The following is a 22,500-nucleotide window of genomic DNA, read 5'->3' on the forward strand; positions in this document are numbered from 1 at the left end:
TTTAAAAAATATTGGAAATAAATATTTCAAGGAAAATAATTATATTATATCTCTAAGATATTATACAGAAGCTATAGACTTAATAAAAAAATCATTTGAACAATGTCCTAATAATGTTACGGATATAGATAACGAAAATAATACAAATAATTTACATGATGATGTTGAAGTGGATGATGAAGATAAAGAATTATTTAAAGAATATTATAATAAAAGTGCTATATCTAAAAAAAGTGATTTTATTAGTATAAAGGAAACAGATTTACATATATATTATACGAATCGTTCTTTTTGTCATATAAAATTAGAAAATTATGGAACGGCTATAGAAGATATTGATGAAGCTATTAAAATTAATCCATATTACGCTAAAGCGTATTATAGAAAAGGGTGTTCCTATTTACTTTTATCAGATTTAAAAAGAGCATCTGAATGTTTTCAAAAAGTATTAAAACTTACAAAAGATAAAAATTCAGAATTAAAATTGAAACAATGTAAAAAACTTATTTTTGAACAACAATTTCAGAAAGCTATCGAATTAGAACAAAAAATGCCTTATTATGAAACATTAGTACTTGATTCTCTTAAGATAGAGAATATGGAAGCTCCTATATATGATAGAAATAATTTAAATCTTGATTTTTTGAAAAAAGTAGCTGATTATATAAGTATACCAAATAATAAATTGAACAAAAAATGTGTATGTGCAATTGTATTAGATGTAATTAAATTATTAAAAGAATTACCTACTTTAGTTTATTTAAATTTAGAAGAAGATGAAACTTTGACAATATGTGGTGATGTTCATGGACAATATTATGATTTATTAAATATAATGAAAATTAATGGGTATCCATCTGAAAAAAATTCTTACTTATTTAATGGTGATTTTGTAGATAGAGGAAGTTTTTCTGTTGAAGTTATTATATTTTTATATCTAGCTAAATTAACATTTCCTAATAATGTATATTTAACAAGAGGAAATCATGAAACAGATAATATGAATAAGATATATGGATTCTTAGGTGAATTACAAGAAAAATATGATGAAAAAATGCATGTCTTATTTTCAGATTCCTTTAAATTCTTACCTTTAGCATATGTTCTTAATAAAAACATTTTTATATGTCATGGTGGTATACCTAGTAAAACAGATACTACTTTAGAAGATATCGAAAAAATTGATAGAAATAAAGAACCTTTAGATGAAGGAGTTATGACCGATTTGTTATGGTCTGATCCAAATGAAGAAAAAGGTTTTAAACCATCTAAAAGAGGTATTGGATTTTCATTTGGTACAGATATTACTGAAAATTTCTTAAAAATTAATAATCTAAGTCTTATTATTCGATCTCATGAAGTAAGAGATGAAGGTTATTCTCTTGAACAAAATGGACAATTATATACAGTCTTTAGTGCTCCTAATTATTGTGATATTATGAAAAATAAAGGAGCTTTCTTAAAATTCAAAGGAAATTCAATCAAACCTGAATGTGTAACATTTACCGAAGTCGAACACCCAAATGTCCCTTCACTAAAATATGCTCATAATTTGTATCAAAACATTTAAAAAATATATATATATATATATATTTATGTATATGTTATAAATGATTTATGTTATATAATATATATATTATGGGTTATGAAATTTGAATTTATACATATGTATTTATGATATTTTCTTTCTTTTTTTTTTTTTTTTTTTAGTCTATATTTAAAAAAAAAAAAAAAAAAAAAAAAAAAAATTGGTATATATGTTTATATATATTATAATTAATTTTATTTTTAATTATATAATATACTATTAAATAAACAAAATGTATCAATTATATGTATGTAAAAAGAGAAAAACAAAACAAAGAAAAAAAAAAAAAAAAAAAAGAAATTCAGAAAATAAAGTAAAAAAGAATTTATGATTTATTTATTTGTTTATATTTAAAATTCACTATAACTTCATATATATATCTTTGAAGAATTTTAAGGCAAAAAAAAAAAATAAAATAAAGATCTATATATATATATATATATATATATATTTATTTATTTATTTAATTTGTTTTTACTTAATATATTACATATATAATATTGATCATATGGAGCAGAATTGCAGGGGTATATGACATTATGCTGTTTTTCTTTTTACATATGAATTATAATTTTTTTATATAATTCTAATCCTTAAAATGTTTTATATATATTAAGACAAGTATATCTTAATAGTTGTGAAATTAAATATATACACACATATATATTTATATGTACATATATTTATATATATATATATATATATATACTCTATATTGGAGTAATAGTCTATTATGTATTGTTTTGAGTAATCAAAATTTGGGGACAAAATTGGTTATTTTTATTTAATTAAAAATCATTTATTATATATATATATATATATATATATATATATGAAATAAATAAAAGGAAATTAATAAATATGTATATGTTAAATTATTTTAATATATAAATCAAAATATTACATAAATGTTACATTACGTATGTATATCATTATATATATATATATGTGCGTTTGTATTACTATATTTTTTTTTTTTTTTTTTTTTTTTTTTTTTTTTTTTTCATGGCATTTATTTTACATTATGCTCTTTTTTTAAATTGCATAGGATTAGGGTAAGGATTATTACTTCTTGCATTTTTTGCTTTTATAAATAAACTCCTCATACGATTAATATTTAGCTCCATTAACCTTTTATTTATACATTCCATATTTTTTTTAACTAAAGAATAATGATTTTTCATAGAATCGATATTGATGGTGTTTGTTTCATTAGGTTTTGTTTTCATGAATTGTTCAAAGGGTAATGTATTTTTATTTTTAAATACATTAGTATATAATTCAGTTATTTTATTTTGTTTACACACTTCATCCATATTTGAAGGTGTTACAGGTTTCTGTCCTTGGAACATTTTGTACAAATGAATATTTTCCTTTAGATTAATTTTTAAGAAAAATAATTTTTCGTCTGATATATTAAAATTGAATATATGTTTATTTGTATTTTTGTTATCATGACATTGATAAATTAAACAGTTACCTATAACTGTCATAATTCGTAAGCCATTAAAAGGGAATTCTATAAAATTCCCATTTTTACTACTTAAGAATATTAAAATGGAATATTTATAGATGTCTTTTTCAGTATAAATAAAAGGCTCATTCTCTTCACTATTTTTTAAATACAAACAAAATTCTACTGATGTTATATCATCTATTGGAATTTTGAAAAGTGAATTCAGCCTCTTGATAGTATGTATCAAAATTGATGTCGATACATTTTCCTCAAGAAAATGTACATCGTCTACATTTATTAATACAGAAAAAAAATTGTGATGAATCTGGGAAAGCTCTCCTTTATTTTTCTAAAAAATATAAATCAAAAATAAAAAAAAAAATACATATATTATAAGATATGCATGATTTATTTAATTGTGAAATAAACAAGTATATATAAAGAATAAATTAAACATATATATATATATATATATATATATATATTTATTTATTTATTTATTTATTTACATAATGTTTATTTTTATTTTACCTTAATATAAAGGAGACAGTGATTTAGAGCTAAATAACTCTCCAAGTCTGATAAAAAATTTTGCGATATAAAAAAATAAGGATCTTTACAAACTTCCATCAAGCTAACTTTCCTTACATTTTTCACATTGCTTTTTTTATTTATAACTGAAATATAAAAATTTTTAATATTTTGCATATCAGGATTATTATTCGCATCTACTTTTCTTTTATCCACATAATTCATTATATTATTTGCAGGAATGTCTTTTTTCCATATTTTACTTGCATCAATCATTTTTTTATTAGCGAATTTATTATTTAAGTTATTTCCATTGAATATATTATCTTTCATAAATTTATTATTTATATTACTATTCCCATTAAAATGCATATTGAAATTATTAAAGTTGAAATTATCTTTATTTATATTAATATGTTGTGATAACATATTATCCATTTTAACATTCATCGCATTCATTAAATTTGCACTATTTATAAATTGTTCATTATCCTCTGTATTAAAATATTTAAAAGAATCTCTTCCTATCATATCATTTTTCATCTTTAATTCTTTCGAATTGAATATACATATTTTAAAGAATGATGTTATTTTTTGATTAATAGTAGTTGTAGCTCCTTGTAATTTATCTATTAAGGTATTAGTCCACGTATTATCTCTTATCTTCTTCTTCGAGATATTTTTAGCAGATCTGGAAAGAAAATCATTTCTACGAATCTTATCAAGCATCAGTTGATTTTTCCTTTTCTTATTAGCAAATTTCCTATCATCTACTCTACTAATTTCAATAGTAACATATCCTGTCTTTTTCTCTTTTTTTTTCTTTGAGTTGCTTTTATTCTGGTTACTATCCTCACCTTTAATGTAATGTACTATGACAAATTTTTTATTAGATCCGTTATTCATTTTGAAAAACAAAAAAAATATAAAATCAAATATATATGTGTAAGTATATATATGTATATATGAATTTTCTATATGCTTCTGTAAAAATATATAGAAATAATAATTTCTTTTTTTTTTTTTCTTTCTTTTTTTTTTTTTTTTTTTTTTTTTTTTACACAAAATTTAATAAATAAATAAAATTATATACTTTTTAAATAATCAATGTTTAATGAAAATAATATAGGATTACAAATATATATATATATATAATATTTTACATACAATAAAACTAAATAACATTAAATTAATTTTTTTTTTTTTTTTTTTTTTTTTTTATGTAAAAAATAAAGAATTAAATTTTTTATTTCCAAATAAAGTTTTATATTTGTAAATATTTTATATTAATTTATATTGTACCTGTATTTATATATTAATTCACATGATATAAAAGATATATTTGTATAATAATATATTATTCTTATTTTTAATGTTGCATATAGAAGAAATACCTATATTTATTTATTTATTTATTTATTTTATTTTATTTTATTTTTTTGAAGAAAGAGTCACTTTTATGTGGCAATATATCATGTAATCTTTATTTTTAAAGACTAAAAAATTTTCTTAAATAATAAAAATTATATGTCTTTCTTTGTGGTTATAAAAAAAAAAAAAATAATAATAAATCAAAATATAAAGTCATAATTAAATAAAATATATATTTTTTTTATGAATTTATTATTATTATTATATTATATTGGAAATACTTAATGTTCGTATTATTTTTTTTATAGGCAAATTTTTTTATTTGTGAATTTTATTTTGTTTAATTATATATTTTTTTTTTTTCCCTATTTCTGTATATTATTTATTTATTTATTTATTTATTTATTTATTTATTTATTTATTTATTTTCTGTACTTTTAATTTTTTTTTTCATACATTTTTATCTATCTATATTTAACACCGCATGTGGAGTACACCTATAGAAAATATAAATAGCAAAAAGAAAGTACCTATTTCCTTTAGCCCATAAAAAAAATATATACTATATATATTTATATGTGTATTAATTTTATGTGCTTATATATATATATGTATATTATTATAAGTAATACATATAGTAACATGTTTATTTTCTTTATGTGACTAATTAAATTCGAGATATTTTTTATTCTTTAAAAAAAATTATACACATATGAATAAATTAAAATGACGTTGCCTTATATCGGCTACATATTATAAATTAATAACTTTATTTTGTTTTATATAATTTTATTTTTAATTTTATTAATATATGTATAATATGTTTAACATATATTTATTGTAATAATATAAATAATTTTATATTTTCCAAATAAGATTAAAATCTTAATTAAAATAGACGAAAATATATTGGATCATAATTTTTTCTTTTTTTCACAATTATAATAATATGTCCTTAATATTTTATAAATTTTATTACTTTTTTTTTTTTTTTTTTTTTTTTTTTTTGTTGCATATAATAATAGAAAAATATATAAGATTATATAACATTATATTTATTTGATTAAAATAAGAAAAAAAAAATAAAAAAATTCACTTCACTGCAATATATGGAGATAAACAAATATGAATGTTTCAACTTCATCCTCTTCATCAAAATAATAATAATTTATGAAGTAAAAAAATTAAGGTTAATTTGAAAAATGATTATATATATATATATATATATATATATATTTATTTATTTATTTATTTTTTATTATTAATTTTTTATTGTTTATTATAGCATAAAAAAAATTATGACCTATAAATAGAGTTTATATTGAAATAATAAAAAAAAACATAATAATAAATAAATACTTAATTATATATATATATATATATATATAAGTATAATTTATATTATTACATTATATAAAAACATAAAAAAAAAAAAAAATAAAAATAAAAAAACTATAAATCTTATAAGCATAAGAAAAACAAATGTCTCAAAAAAGGTTTAAATTGGTGTATACACATATACATATTATATATATATATATATTCCAACAAATATAAAAAAAAAAAAATATATATATATATATATATAATATACTGTATATTATATAAATTTATGTATTATATATATTTATTATATTTTTTTTTTTTAGATGGTAGGTATTTTCCCACTAACATCTTCTATATTTATATAAGAATTATTTTCGTCATCATTATCATCATTAATTTGGTTTTTGTTTCCTTCTTTCTGTATATTTTGTACCATGGCATTATAAGAGGTATCAAAATTTTGTCTTAATGTAACTTCTTTCTCTATCCACTTGATATTGATTTGCTCAAAAGGAGAGAAAATAACTGCATCATTCGTATATTCACCTGTTCCTAGAAAAGTTCTAATTTTTAAATTTTCTATTTTAACACAATCTTTATTATCTTCTTGTTTTTTAAAATCTTCTTTAGGACCAAAAAACCAATGATCTTTTTTTGGATGTAAAGGAGGTTTATTACTATAAATTTTACATAAATTATCAGCATCAAAATTAGAGGAATGTCTCTTTTCTAAGGTTCCTCTACAATGATAAAGCCATAAAGTGTGTACTTTAAGAATATGATCATAATCTGATTTTTTTGATTTTATTAAATTATCTGTACAATTTTTAGCAGCAATTATATGAGTAACACCCGGTTCGTCATAATTGGTAAAAATAGTAGCACCTAATTCTAAGGCAATTTCTTTTTGTCTTTCTTCACAATCTGCTGATAATACATTTTGTATATTCTTTGAATTTTTTCTAAATCCTGTAAAATAAACTCCTACATTACTTAAGGTACTACCCATCATTTTATCTATTAATTTGCCTACATCAGTTTCTAATGGATTTTCAAAGAAATTTTTATGTAATTTAAGAAAAAATTTAATCATATAATGTAAATGCATATCCATATCTACAAATTTTTTCCTAGCCGTAGTTGGTTCTTTGAAATGAGAAATTATATCGTATTTACTTAATTCGAAAAAGTTATAATGTTCAGCTTTCAATATATGAGATTGTGGAATATCTATCCAAACATCCTTTCTATCATCAAATGCTATAACATATTTTGGATCTACATTGGGATATATTCGAGAAAAATATTTATTTTCATCTCTATCTGTGGAACTACATCTTGCAACAATTCTATCAGAAAATATGGTTCTATCTGGATCTAATATAGCTATAACTACATCAGCATATTCTCTAGTTGCATTGGTATATATAGCTAGTTCATAATATAATGATAAAATTTGTAAGAATTGTCTTACATAAGGTCTAAACTTTAAATAATAGAAAAAGTTATATTGTGGTAAATAAAATTTATACAATTCAGCTTCTCCATTATCATCCACAAAATTTTCTAAGGGTAATTCCATATTAAATTTGGCAAAAGATGTAGCTTGTAATAAAGTGTTATCTAAATCTAATAATAAAATTAATTTTCCATCTTTCAAAGAAGAATGATATGTTTTATTTGCTTCTTTTTGAAAGAGAGTTTTTAAAATATGTGGAGATAATATTTTGATTTCATGTAAATCATATATGTTATTATATTTTTCAGGAGGGTATGGAATATATGAATTAATATACATATCATCTGGTTTAATAAAATTTAAAATATTTTTGTTTGTCATATCCATATTATTTTCTTCTTCTCCTTCAACATAATCATTATTTAGCTTACCTTGATCTTCAATTTTTTTTTCTATGATATTTGATGTATAATTATTATAATTAAAATTATTATCATTAGAATAAATATCATTATTCATATTATGTATTATATTATTATTTGTAGGTTGATTATTATTTAATACTTTACTTTGTGAATAAATATCTTGATTTTCATTTTTGAGGTTTTTATTAAAATTAGCTAGCTTATATAACCCATTTATTAGTTCTAAGTTATTATTATCATTGAAATTATTTGTATATAATGCGCTTTCTGCATGTGGAAGTGATTTAAATCCTTGATTATTTTTTAAATTATTCCACTTATTATTATATTGATCATTATCTACATTTTGATTTTTCGCCATATTATCATCATTACTTAAATCATTAGTTTCTTCGTCACTTATCTCAGATACTTCACTTAAACATTCAATATAATTTTGATTATTATAAAATTGATTTCTGTTATTTGGTCTAAAATTTTTAAAGTTGGGATTTGTATTTACATGGGTATCTACGTCTAAATTATTCTGATCATTTTGTGTATGCTTCGTGTAATCACTTAATAATTTCATATTAAAATTTTGTGTAATAAAATTGATATTATTTAAATTATTTCTTGAATAATCATCTCTACAATTATTATTTGTATGATTTCGTTCATTTGCATTTTTATATGTCGAATTATAATATGTATTATTATTATTATTATTATTATTATTATTATTGTTGTTATTACTACTACCATGAGGATTTGCATTGTTCTTCATGTTTCTATTTTTATTTAGTAGTTTATTTTTATTCCCCATATGATAACTTGAATTTATATTTCTACTATTAATATTCGTTTTATTATAATTTACATAAGGATTAAGATATTTATTTAATGAAAATGTCATATTATTAAATGGTTTATTATTATTATTATTATTATTATTACTACTATTATTGTTATTGTTTTTATTATTATTATTGTTGTTGAAATAACTATTTCTGTTATTATATTTACCCATTTTATTATAGTTGTCTTTTTTTATAAAGGTCATATTTTTGTTAATATTAGAACCATCTTCATTTATATTAAGTTCCTCGTTAATATTTTCTTTTTGTTCTTGTTGCTGATCTATTTGATCCTTTTCATTACTATGAAAATCTAATATGTTATCATTTTTTTTATTATTGTTTTCTTTTAAATTTATAGAATTATTATTATACCTTTTTAAGGAATCATTAAATAATGTATTATGAAGATTTTTCTTTACTTTATTTTTATTATAAAATGCATTATTTTCATATTTACCTATTCTTCTTTTCTTAATATTATTATTATTATTATTATGTGTGTTAATGTTTCTATTCAAATTCATCTTTCCCATTCCATTATTCATATTAAGATCATCATTTTGTAATATGTTATTATTATCATTAAATGTATCCATATCTTCATTAGAATATACAGATTTCATATTATTATTATAAACATTAATTTCATTATTGTCTTCATTATTGGTATTATTATACATACTACTATTATTACCATTATTTGTATTATTTATTAGTCTCATATTTTCATATACATTTCTATTATTTGCTACTTTATTTACCAAATTCTGATTATTACTCAATGATGAATAATCATCTGATTTCTCATTTTCTTCATAATACATATTATTTAATATATCATTATTATTCCCATTATAGGAATGTTCTACATTTATATTATCACCAGAATTATATATATTCTTTATATTTTCTTGATTATTTTCCATCATATTATTATCAATCATATTTATATTCATGTTCATGTTCATATTTCCTTTATTTTGCTTCATATTAGTTTTATTATATTGAATGTTCTTATTTCTAAAATTTTTATTGTTTTTATTGTTTTTATTTATACTAAAATTTTGGTGATTATTTTTATTATAATTATTATTATGGTACGTATTTTTTAAAGATCTATTAGTATTCAAAATTCTCTTTTTTGTGTAAGTAGTATCTAAATCTTTATTATATCCTACATTACGGTTATTATTATATACAACATTAATACCATCTATATTATTATTACTATTACTATTATTATTATTATTATTATTATTATTAGAATTCATAGTGATGTTATTATTTATCATGTTATTATTAATATTATTTATTGTATTATTATGATTATCATTCATCATATTCATATTCCCATTTATATTATTATTTATGTTATTTGTATTATTGTAGTTTATATTCTCATCATTAATATCAATTAATTTATTGATATTTTCATTCATTTTTTCACAACTATTTACACTCATTTTATTATTATTGAATAAAATCATATTAATTAAATAAAAACATTTATATTTTTCTGATAATAATAAACTACACTATACATAAATTATATCCTACTATCCTTATAAATAGGCTATATATATATATATATATATTTATATAATTTTATATTTATTTATTTTTATGATAATTGGAAAATAAAAAAAAACTAAAAGTTAATATTTCAAATATATAAATATAGATACAATATATGCTACAATATAAAAATCTTAATACTTCTCAATAGAAGGAATAAAATAAAAGAAAAGTAAACATGTGTTTCAACATAATTAATTTTATTAACTTATATATCTTTATTAATAAAAAGATACCACTTTATATATATATATATATAATTTTATTTGTAACGTTATATTTTATCTTAAAATTTTTTTTTTTTCTTTTTTTTTTTTTTTTTTTCCCACTACTTCATATAAATTCGTTCTTTTATGCTATTGTATTCCTTTCTAGTTTTATTCTGTCGATACCCTCTTTTTAATTTTATTATTATTATTATTATTTATAATATAATATTGTCTATTATTATAAATTTAATTATTACTATATTTTATTCTGTTCTATATAATTTATTCTTAATTATTGCACATAATAATTTATATGTATATGGGAATAAGGAGCGTGAAAATAAAAAAATAAAATAAAATAAGGAAAAAAATATTTTATTTTATTCCTAATTTTTAATTAAAATAAAATTTAGAATAAAAAAAAAAATAAATAAATAAATAAATAAAACAACATCCTTCAGAATTAATGCTAATTCTTTGTATTATTTTTATCTATATATTCACATTTATATATCTATATTTATATATATTTTTTTTTTATTCATATTCATTCTTTATTTTCATTTTTCCTTTTCCACATAAATTTTAAATATTAAGCATAATGTGTAATGAAATTTTAAAAAATTCCCTTCAACTATTTATGATAGAAATATTATAACAATATAAATAAATATATAATATATAATCTAATATCGAAAATAAATTATCAAAAATATAATTTAATTACAAAATATGTAAATAAATGAAGTATGTATAAATATGCAGCACATGAAATGTAAATAATACACATACACAGAGTATATGTTTTTATATATTTATATTATATATCCTTTATATATTATATATATAATAATATATATAGAAAATTCATGTGTCCAAATATATTATATGTTTATATATTAGTATACTTTTCTCATGTACATTCTCTTTTTCTTTAAAATTCTTTGGTATAAGTGAAATTATTAAAAAAAGAAAAAATTTATATATGCGAACAGAAAGATAATAGAGTGATATACATATTTTTGAATAACCCCTGAAAAAGATAAAATAATTATATATTGCTGAATAGAAAATATTTATTATTGTAACTAACGACAATAAAAATAAAAAGAAATATATAAATATATATATTACTTATATATATGTTCTTATTGTGTATAAACATTAATAAGAAGAAAAGTACAAAACAAAAAGATATATTAAGAAAAGAGAACATTGTATATTATATTTATATATATTATGTGTATGTGTATTATTTACATTTCATGTGCTGCATATTTATACATACTTCATTTATTTATTTTTTATAAAAATGTGTTAATTTTATTGACATTATTTAATTTAAGAAATATTCTTAATTTGATGAAAATTTACGCCGGTATGATAGATGTAAATTTTCATTTCTTGTCAGGATATATAATATAAATATATAAAAACATATACTCATATTCATACTCATACTCTTTTCTTTTATTTTCTCTTTCTTTCTTTTGTTTGGAAATTCTTTCCTTTATTCTTGATAAATTTGAAATATATATAATAATTATATAAATAATTATAAAAATAAATATTTTATAAAATAAAAAAAATAAAAATATACATATTAAAAGTTTTTTTAATATATATATATATATTTTTTTTTGTTTTGTTTTGTTTTTTTCAATTTTAAATTAAAAATAAATTTATGTAAAAAATATAAATATAAATTTATTTATATTTTAAAAACATAGTATAAAATAATATATATAAACTTTATTTTTTTATTTGAAATATTAAAATGAAGAAATTTATAAAAAAGTTCAAATATAAAAAAAAAAAAAAAATTTATATATACATAATATTTGCAATGCAAATGTACATGAATTTTTTTAATGTACATTCACATCATAAAAAAAAAATAAAAATAACAAAAGAAAATATATATATATATATTTATTTTATTATTATTCAATATATATATTATTATATAATAATATTATATGAATATATATTATATAATAATGAGTGGAGGTATATATAATATAATAGTAATTATTTTATTGTATATATATATAAATATATTTATTAATATATAAGAAATTTCTTTTATTATTATCACATAATAAATATAAATTATACAAATATATATATATATATATATATATATTATATTTACTTTTAATATACATTATATAATATTATTCCCTTTTGTGCATGATAAAAAATAAAATAAAATATTTATTATGGCAATAAAAATTCTAATTAGTACTACTATATAAAAAAAAATTCAGCGTAATATTCAAAATAATGTATACATATTATAATATTATATATATATTATTTATATATATGTATAATAATATATAATATAATATATATTTAATATATATATAAATATATATTATATTTATAGGGTCTTTTGTTAATAGTTCTACTTTATATGTAAAAAGTATAAATAAAGAATTATGTATACTATATTAATAATAACATATAAAAAATACATGAGAAAAGAAAAATAAAATTCTCTAAATAAATAATATATAATATTATAAGAGGAAGAAAAAAAAAAAAAAAAAAAAAATCTGAATTCATTTTCTCCCATTTTTAAATATATCACCGCCGAGAGCACTATTATTAAGTAATAGGCTTAAAATATATTAAAAAATATCTAAATATTTTATAACATAAATATTATTATATATAAATATATATATATTATATATATTTTTAAATTGTCATAATAAAATATATCATATTTAATAATAATAATAAAGTACCTTTATTATATTTAACATACAAAATATCAGAACATTACATTTATATAAGAATTATAAAAAAATTAAAGGGGGAAAAATAATTGTATTGTAATTTTCATTATTTATCAAATTGTAAAATTATAGTTCAAAAAATGGTTGTTATATATATTATAAACAGAAATTTTAATCCTTAAATATAATTATCATTTCAATTTTTTTTTTTTTTTAATATATACATATATATATATATATATATAAAATAAAGACTGCAAATTATTATATATACAGATTATTATGCAGTTAAATTGATTTCATTTACATTATAAAGATTAATAAAAAAAATAATAGCCTCAAAGTTCATTTGGTTATTTTATTTATTTTTTTTTTTTTTGAAGTATAACAAATGTTTTATTGATAGTTATATTTATTTAAGTGAACATTAATATAAAGAAAATTGAATTATGAGTAGATAAAAATATGTATATATAATATTTATAGGTCCATTCATACATATATTTTATTATTTTAATTATAAACATTTTTATAATATATATAAAAATATAATGTAGTGAGAATATTATTTTATGAACAAATATATTAGTATTTTTTCCCTTTGTTTAAAAAGTCTAATTTACTTTTTATTATTTTCATTTTTTTTATGATATTATATATATATATATATATATATATATATATTTACGTCAAAAATATTGTTAAATAAATAATATGTAAAATGTTTTTATAAAATATATAATTAAATGTAATATAATTTTTTTTATAGTCGTAATTCAAGACAAAATTTTTGTAAATAAATATATATATATATATATATATATAATATAATATAATAATATTGGAATACTTTCTATATTTAAAAAAAAATACAAAAATATAAATATATTTATAGTAATAAAAAAAAAAAATAAAAAAATGTCTACATTTGATAGATTTAATATCCATGCTCAGTTGGAACACCTACAAAGTAAATATCAAGGATCAGGTCATGCTGACACAAGTAGATGGTACTATTTTAAAAAACCTCCACAAAAAAAAAAAAAAAAATAAATAAATAAATAAATAAATAAAAATTACATATAATAAAATAAAAACATAATATACAAGTATAATTATTTTCATATATTATTTTTTAGGGAATGGTTAACTAATATTCATCGTGATACATTAGCATCTCATGTTGGGCATTACTCAAGGTTTATATTTAATTGAACATTTAAAAGATATAAATAAAATAAAAAATTAAAAGATCATATATACATGAAGAATGTGTACTGTATTATATTATATTATATATATATATATATATATTTTTTTTTTCCCTCTTTTAGGTTAGCTTATTTTGCAGTTGTTGAAAATGAACCAATAGCTAAAATAAGATATCGTTGTCTTCAGGTAAAATATATATTAATACGTATAGACACAATATAAAAGTACATAAAAATAAAAACATATATATATATATATATAATAATTGTTTTTTAACTTGTTTGTTTTTTTTTTCTTTTTAGAATATGTCTTTGCCCATTGTTCCCAAGAAAAAAAAAAAAAATTGAATGAATAGATTTTTTTTCCTGATATTTTTTTGTGTGTAAATTATTATATACTTTTTTTTTTTTTTTTTTTTTTTTTTAAATAGTATTATATGTATATATATATATATATATATATAAATAATTTTTACCTTTTTTTTGTTATAACTATATATACATATTTTTATATCAACATAATTTTTGTTATCATTTACCTTTTTATGAATTTATTTTATATAGCATATATTTTTTTATTTATTTATAATAATAAATTTTAATAGATTATCTAACCAAATATTTCCAAAAAAAAAGAATTTAATTTTGACTATCTAAAAATTAAATGTTACATTTATGTGTGTATTATATATATGTATATATAGATATATGGAACACATAGTATACGTATAGGAACAGTAACATATAATACTTTATAATATTATTAGAGCTGTTTAATAAATTAAAAAAAATATATAATGTTAATAAATTTATAACATGAGTTAAAAAAAGGAAAGCAATTTTTTTTTTTTTTTTTTTTATTTACTTTATTATATTATTATATATTTTATTTTATAATAATATATTATTTTTTTATCCTGATAATTTTACTAAATAAGTTTAGAATATATATACTGTTAAAAAGATATTATATTTTTTTCCTAAATATGTTATTCTGTTGTTATTCCTTTTAATTATTTTACGACATGTAAAATCTTATAATTTATAATCTTAACATTATTTTTACTTATTATGGGAAATAATAAAACATCAAAAAAAAAAAAAAAAATAAAATAAAATAACAATAAAAAAAGTAGAAAATAATAAAAAATAATAAAATAGAAAAACTTTAATTATTATCATATTTTTTTATATTATATTCTTTATATCATATAATATTCATATGTATAGGTCCCCAAACATACACGACCCCCGAATGAAATCAAAAATATATAAAAATAATATATGTATATATATATATATATATATATATATATATTTATGTACAAATTTATACTATATGCATATGTCCCCACATAATAGGCATGTTCACTAGGACCGTATGAGGCACTGTATAAATTTAAAATATATATATATATATATATATATATATCATAGAAAAAGTAAAAATTTCTATTTTTTTTTCTTTTTTTTTTTCTTTTTTTTTTTTTTTTTCTTATTTCTTTTATTTTATATTATTCTTATTTACTTTTTTTTTTTTTTTTTTTTTTTTATTTATTTTATTTTATATTATTATTTTATTTATTTTTTTTTTTTTCGTATAGTAATATGTCACAGAAAAATAAAAAAGTATATGATACGCAGAACGAACAAGAAAACACAAATAGTAGTAGCAATAGTTCATCAAATAGTGATAAGGAGATACAAAAAGATAAAGAAGAGTATAAAAAGGGAGAAAACAATTTTAGTATTCTAAACGTTGAAGAGGTTAATATAATTGAATTATCGAGAGAAGAACTATATAAAGTTTGCGCAGAATTACAACAAAAAGAATTGGAAGCTTTAAAATACATATATGTTCTTGATAGTGAGTTAAACATAAAATATGAGAATGATGAAGACAAACTCACAATAGTTGAAATTAATTTAAATGATCAGAATATTAGTAATAATCATATAAATTTCACTTTTGAACTACCTAAAGATTACCCCCTTGGTTCTATTTCGATAATTAATGTAACGGTTAAAAACTTTACTCCAGATACAAATAATTATATTAATGAAGAAGTATATAGGTATCTTCAGAGATATAATGAACAAAGAGAATGTATTTTACCTGTTATATATAAAGTGAATGAAATAATTGAAAATATAATACAATATAAAGAGGAACCAGGAGAAAAAAGTTTGTCTTCATCAACAGAAGGGAGATCAGATTTTGATCAAGAACAAACTTTTAATGAATGGGATAACAAAAATAAACAAAGAAAAGCAGACATTGTATGTTTCCCAGAACTTAGTTATAGTATGAATTTTTCTAAGCGTCCTAATATATTAGCAAGAAGATTATGTTATTCTCATCATATCCTTAGCTTAGTTAAAAGATCATGTATTATCAAGTGGGCCAAACAACTCAAAATAGGTGGCTATTCAAAAATAGGATATCCAGGTATTATAGTATGTGAAGGACCAAAAGATGAAGTAGACTTTTATATTAATAGTTTAAATAAACTCAGATGGAAACATTTCGATTGTAGAGGTATGGAAGATATTGAATTAGATGAAAACGAAAATCTAGATGACGCAAGAGTTCTTCCTACAACGGTACGTGAATTAGATGCTAAGAGTATGCGTACCTTATCTGATATATGCACCCAATGTGGTTTAAGAGATTTGTTTTTGACCAGTATGAAAATTTACAACAATAATGATAAAAAAGGTTCTGTAAAGGAAAAAAACAAAAATGGTGAAGAAAACAAACCTGGAAATACTAAAGATATTTTAAAGGAAAAAGGAAAGAAAAAAAAAAAAAGAAGCTCAAAATGAATTTTTAGTATATAACATAAAATAAAATAAAATAAATATGTAAAAAACATGCAAAAAATTAAAGACATAAGTATTTTAATCATATGAATATCAAATGAACTATACAAAAAAAAAAAAAAATCAAATTTTTTCCTAAATTTTATATGCGCATTAATGCATATATTCATTTATAGATACGTATATTTATATATTATACTTTGTAACATATTCAAATTAGTAGTTTAATAGTAGCAGTTGCAAAAAATGAAAAATAATAATAATAAAAGAATTTTTATTCTATGTTCCTTTATTCTCTTTTTATATCATATATCATTATATAAGTATATTTTAGTTTTTGGTTTATATATATTCATACAATATGTAAGTAGAAAAGGATTATATACAAAATCAATATAAAAATTTATATACTTTCCATATATATGAATATATGTTATAATTATTTTTCCATTACGAACTATATTTTTATGGTTAATTTTTTTTTAATTTTTCAGGTTAAATATTTTACACATTAATAATAATAAATATATCATGGTACGGATTGTACATATATGAATTTTTTTTTTATTATTATATTTCATAATTGTTTTTTTATTTTATTATTTTATTTTATTTTTTTTGTGTGTTAAAAAAATGATAGTCTTATATGCCTCATATATTATATATATATATATATATATATATATGAAATAGTATCTCTTATATAATTTCCTATTTTTACATATAGAATATAGTAAAAATTGCACAAATACTATACTTTTTATAATTAAGCACAAGATATAAAATTTTATATTAAATAATAATAACAACATTTACTTTATTACAATTTAATTTTTTCATATATTTAAACTCAAGTGTATTTAAGAATATAAAAAAATAACACTAATTGTCTTTTTTTTTTTTTTTTTTTTTTTTTTTTTTTTTTGATATAAAAAAAAGAAGGGGATATTTTATATATATAATATATGTCATATTTTTATTATTTACTTTCTTTTTTTTTTTTCTTTCTTTTTTATTTGTTTCCATAATTTCATTTTTTTGTTACAAAGGTTTATTCATTTAATTTGTTCTCCTAAATTTTTGAATGTTATTATATTCATCATTTTTTGTGGTCATATACGACTTTTTGTTCTGCTCTGTTTCTTTTTTTTTTTTTTTCTTTGTTCTGATTTTTATAATAATATGCACAATAACAATAAAAAACCATCATTAAGTAAAAGAGGACAAGAAAATACACTTTCAATTTCTTTTATAAAAAGCAACAATAATGGAAAGAATGAATATAAGAGCAAAGGTTTGTTTAGTCCTATGGATAATATAAATAATATAAATACTTTAAATAATGAATGTTTTGAACGTATTTCTAAGAATTCTTGGTATGATACAAGTTGTTTGAAAAGAAATAAGAAGACTGATGATATATTTTTATTTTGTATAGAAACGAAAAAAAATGATAATTCACATACAAATAGATCTTATGATAAGAGCGAAAATGTTTCAAATGATTTAGTGAATACATTTTCAACATTAAACGAAAAGAGAAATAATAATATTATTATGCCTATAAATGATTTGAAGACATATATAAATGATGAATGGTCAAATGAAAATGGGAAAAAAAAAAATAAAAAAATAAATAAAGGTAATTGTAACTACGTAAATTATAATAATAATTTGGAACCATATAAAAGTATATCAATAAATAATGTAAAAAGGAAATATAAAAATAAAAGTATAATAAAAAAATCCTACAATTTGTTTAAACCATGTTGTCATAATAAAAAGGAACATATAAAAAATGGTAATTCTTTAACGTTGAATGCTCCTACAAATGTTAAACGAGATATGTTTGAAAAATGCAATAACGAATTTGATAATTTGTTAACAACCAAATGTGTTAAAAATCAGATATTAATGAATAACAAAATGAGTTTGAATAATAAGGATATTAGAAATGTATTTCCAAAATATGAAAGAACAAATTCGTTAAACTATTATAACAATTATGATGTATACAAAATTAATAAGAATCCTAATTCGGTTGTAAAAAATGAGAATATATATATGAAAAGATATAACATTCCTCAAATGTATAATGATGATAATATATACGAAACGTATGATGAAAATATATTAGTTAAGGATGTACAAGAAACAAAACAAAAAAAAATAAATATAAATAACGGGCAGTCTACAAATAATAATATAATTGATCATAAGAAAAAAACAACACTTATAAGTCAGAATAATAAGAATGCAAATATACATTCATATTTTAACAATAATAATAATTATCCTTATTACAATATTGATGGACATGATACTGATTCAACATTTTATGAAAAAAAAAAGAAAGAATATAATGTAAATTCATTTCTGCCTAGTAATACATCATATAATTCAAAAGGGATAAAAATAAAAGATGATAATTATATATATATCAACAATTATACTACATTAAATAAAAATCACTTTGATGAAAAAGCAAAAAAAAGAAGTTTGATTAGAAACCCTTTAAAAATATCTCATTCAACGTCAAAAAGTATTATTTTAAAAAATATTATGAATACTTATACAAACGAGGAAAATATAAATAGTAATACTGTTTTATCTAATATGAAGCCAGAACAAGAATATATTAATAATTATTCAAAATTATGTTTAGAAGATAAATCGTTATTTTATACAAATAATGAAACCAAAATTTCCTTCACTATAGATTTTAAAATATATCCTCCTATACTTATGAAAAATATAACTCAGTTAAATATATATATAGAAAATAAAATGATAAAGAATATTTATATAAGCGAATTTCCTCAAACATTTTCTGTTATTCTTCAACATTGTATAAAAATAAATAACGAAAAGGCATATATTAAAATAAAGAATAAAATAATTCATATGAAAGAAACGAATGTTATCAAATTTATTTTCTTTAAAAATGAAAAAGTTATAGGTTGTTCATATATTAGTATTACAAATTTATTAAATTTAGGTTTAGAAGGAGGTGTATTCCTATTAGTTGAAGAATATAAAAATGAATATAACAAAAAAAAAAAATATATGGAATTAAAAAATTCGGAAAAACAAAAAGATGAACTTCCAAAAAAAAATTCTTCAAATAATTTCCATAAAATACCTATTAATATGCAAGAGGTCCATATTATGAAATCTAAAATATTTTTGAACTATAAAATAAATTGTCCGAAATTTCTTATAAATACAATTTCACCTAGTGATATCATAACAACTAAGGATAAAATAAAATACTTGGAAGATATGATTAGGGAGATATATTATTCTTTCCAGAGTTACAATATAAACCATACTACAAGGAAGGGAAATGTACTTACATGTCTGAATGATCGTTCTATAAGGAAACAAAATCAAAATCAAATCATCCATTCAGAAAATAATAATAATCACAATAGAAATAATAATAACAATGTTAATTTTTCGATAAATACTTTGAGCATTTCAAATAACACCAATGAACAAAAAGATAATACTCAATTGATGAAAGGAAACGAACCAAAATGTTATCATATGCATATAAATAAAATAAAAGAAAATGATGAAGATATTATAGAGCATAATAAAGATACCATGTGTTATCAGGAGAAATTAAAAATGCTAGGAATACTTAACAAAAAGGATGATGATAATTTAAGTGAGAGTAAAATAGACGAACGTACACATACATATATTTCAAATGAACAAAATGATTTGATATGTGTTGTAAATAATATAGATGAAAATTATAATCTTCAATATGACGAAAATGTATATAATGATATTACAAATAGTAATGATTATAGTGATAAAAATAAAAACAATAATAATAATATTATTAATAATTATAATAGGAACCATTTTAATAAAAATATTGAAGAACAAGAAAAAATTTTAATACCTATAGATCATTTTAATGTACAAGAAAATAACGATAATGTCAATTTAAAAGAAATAAAGGAAAATATTAAAAGAGATAATATATTACATGAAGTTGAAAAGGTAAATAGCAATATTGAAAATAAGATTCTTAAAACGGATATAAAAAATAATAATAATATAGATCATACATCTAATTTATATTACAAAAAGGATGATAACATAATAAAACCTGAAGATGACAAATTATATAACGATATTGAAGAAAAGTTAGATATAAAAAAATATATCAGTATTATATATAAAAGAAAAAAACATATGAATATTATTATGAAAAGGAAAGATAATGAAAATTATAAAATAAAAAAAAAAATATACACAACGAATTCAATTTTTTATAAAAAGTATATTGATAAAGAAAAAAAAATAAAAAAATTAAAAAACATAATTGAAAAATATAAAAAAGAATTACAATTAAGTAGAACCCAAGTTGAAAAGTTAAAGTACAACAATCATAATACAAGTATATTATATAAAGTATTCTATAAAAGAATCATGAAGGGAAATAGTAATGATAGTATTTTTGATAATATCGAAAAGAATAAATATAAATCCAATGATACCTTTGTAAAAAACAAAAGAGGGCATATACTGAGGAAAACGTGTTCACTTAATGTTATAGGGGGATTTTTAAAAAGTAAAGAAAAATTTATTGAAAATAATAAAAATATTGATAATAATAAAAATTTTGATAATAATAATAATAATATTGATAATAATATAAATGTTGTTAATGAACTTGTGAAGAATGATAATTATCATAAAAATTTCAATAGTCTTATTAATAGTAATAAGGATAACGTAATATTTTCGAAAATCACTACAAATGTGATGCTAAATAATAATAAAACAAAACCTCTTGGACATAAAATGTACTCTCATGAAGCGCTTAGTGCATACACTAATAAATATGATAATGATATACACTATTATTCAGATTGTACATATGAGAAAATGATAGATATTAAAAAAAATAAGAAGCAACA

At 18.3% G+C, this 22,500-nt stretch overlaps 6 protein-coding genes across 6 annotated transcripts in view; 4 read left to right on the forward strand and 2 right to left on the reverse strand.

The window, feature by feature from the left end:
• The window catches only part of PF3D7_1355500 (serine/threonine protein phosphatase 5), a gene marked incomplete at both ends in the record, with an annotated part of 1,977 nt that extends 407 nt beyond the window's left edge, over window positions 1-1,570 (forward strand). Inside the window, one exon of the mRNA XM_001350230.1 lies at window positions 1-1,570. This exon is cut by the window's left edge and continues 407 nt beyond it. Coding sequence (XP_001350266.1) covers window positions 1-1,570 — 1,570 coding nt within the window.
• A 1,040-nt stretch (window positions 1,571-2,610) lies between these two features.
• On the reverse strand, window positions 2,611-4,481 carry PF3D7_1355600 (PhIL1 interacting protein PIP1; the record flags this gene model as incomplete). Its single annotated transcript, XM_001350231.1, has 2 exons — window positions 2,611-3,393; window positions 3,576-4,481. The coding sequence occupies 2 exons, from the start codon at window positions 4,479-4,481 to the stop codon at window positions 2,611-2,613; spliced, it is 1,689 nt and encodes a 562-aa protein (XP_001350267.1).
• Window positions 4,482-6,591: 2,110 nt separating this feature from the next.
• On the reverse strand, window positions 6,592-10,458 carry PF3D7_1355700 (NLI interacting factor-like phosphatase, putative; the record flags this gene model as incomplete). Its single annotated transcript, XM_001350232.1, has 1 exon — window positions 6,592-10,458. One exon carries the CDS (start codon window positions 10,456-10,458, stop codon window positions 6,592-6,594), a length of 3,867 nt encoding a protein of 1,288 aa, XP_001350268.1.
• Window positions 10,459-14,444: 3,986 nt separating this feature from the next.
• PF3D7_1355800 (splicing factor 3B subunit 5, putative) lies at window positions 14,445-15,085 on the forward strand (the record flags this gene model as incomplete). The annotated part of the gene is made up of 4 exons (XM_002809036.1): window positions 14,445-14,536; window positions 14,666-14,725; window positions 14,861-14,924; window positions 15,041-15,085. The coding sequence occupies 4 exons, from the start codon at window positions 14,445-14,447 to the stop codon at window positions 15,083-15,085; spliced, it is 261 nt and encodes an 86-aa protein (XP_002809082.1).
• A 1,260-nt stretch (window positions 15,086-16,345) lies between these two features.
• On the forward strand, window positions 16,346-17,563 carry PF3D7_1355900 (RWD domain-containing protein, putative; the record flags this gene model as incomplete). Its single annotated transcript, XM_001350234.1, has 1 exon — window positions 16,346-17,563. The coding sequence occupies one exon, from the start codon at window positions 16,346-16,348 to the stop codon at window positions 17,561-17,563; it is 1,218 nt and encodes a 405-aa protein (XP_001350270.1).
• A 1,179-nt stretch (window positions 17,564-18,742) lies between these two features.
• Window positions 18,743-22,500, forward strand: part of PF3D7_1356000 (conserved Plasmodium protein, unknown function) — a gene marked incomplete at both ends in the record, with an annotated part of 4,197 nt that continues 439 nt past the window's right edge. Inside the window, one exon of the mRNA XM_001350235.1 lies at window positions 18,743-22,500. This exon is cut by the window's right edge and continues 439 nt beyond it. Within this exon, the coding sequence (XP_001350271.1) occupies window positions 18,743-22,500 (3,758 nt within the window).

The sequence above is a fragment of the Plasmodium falciparum genome (assembly GCF_000002765.6).
Source record: "Plasmodium falciparum 3D7 genome assembly, chromosome: 13".
NCBI lineage: Eukaryota > Apicomplexa > Aconoidasida > Haemosporida > Plasmodiidae > Plasmodium > Plasmodium falciparum.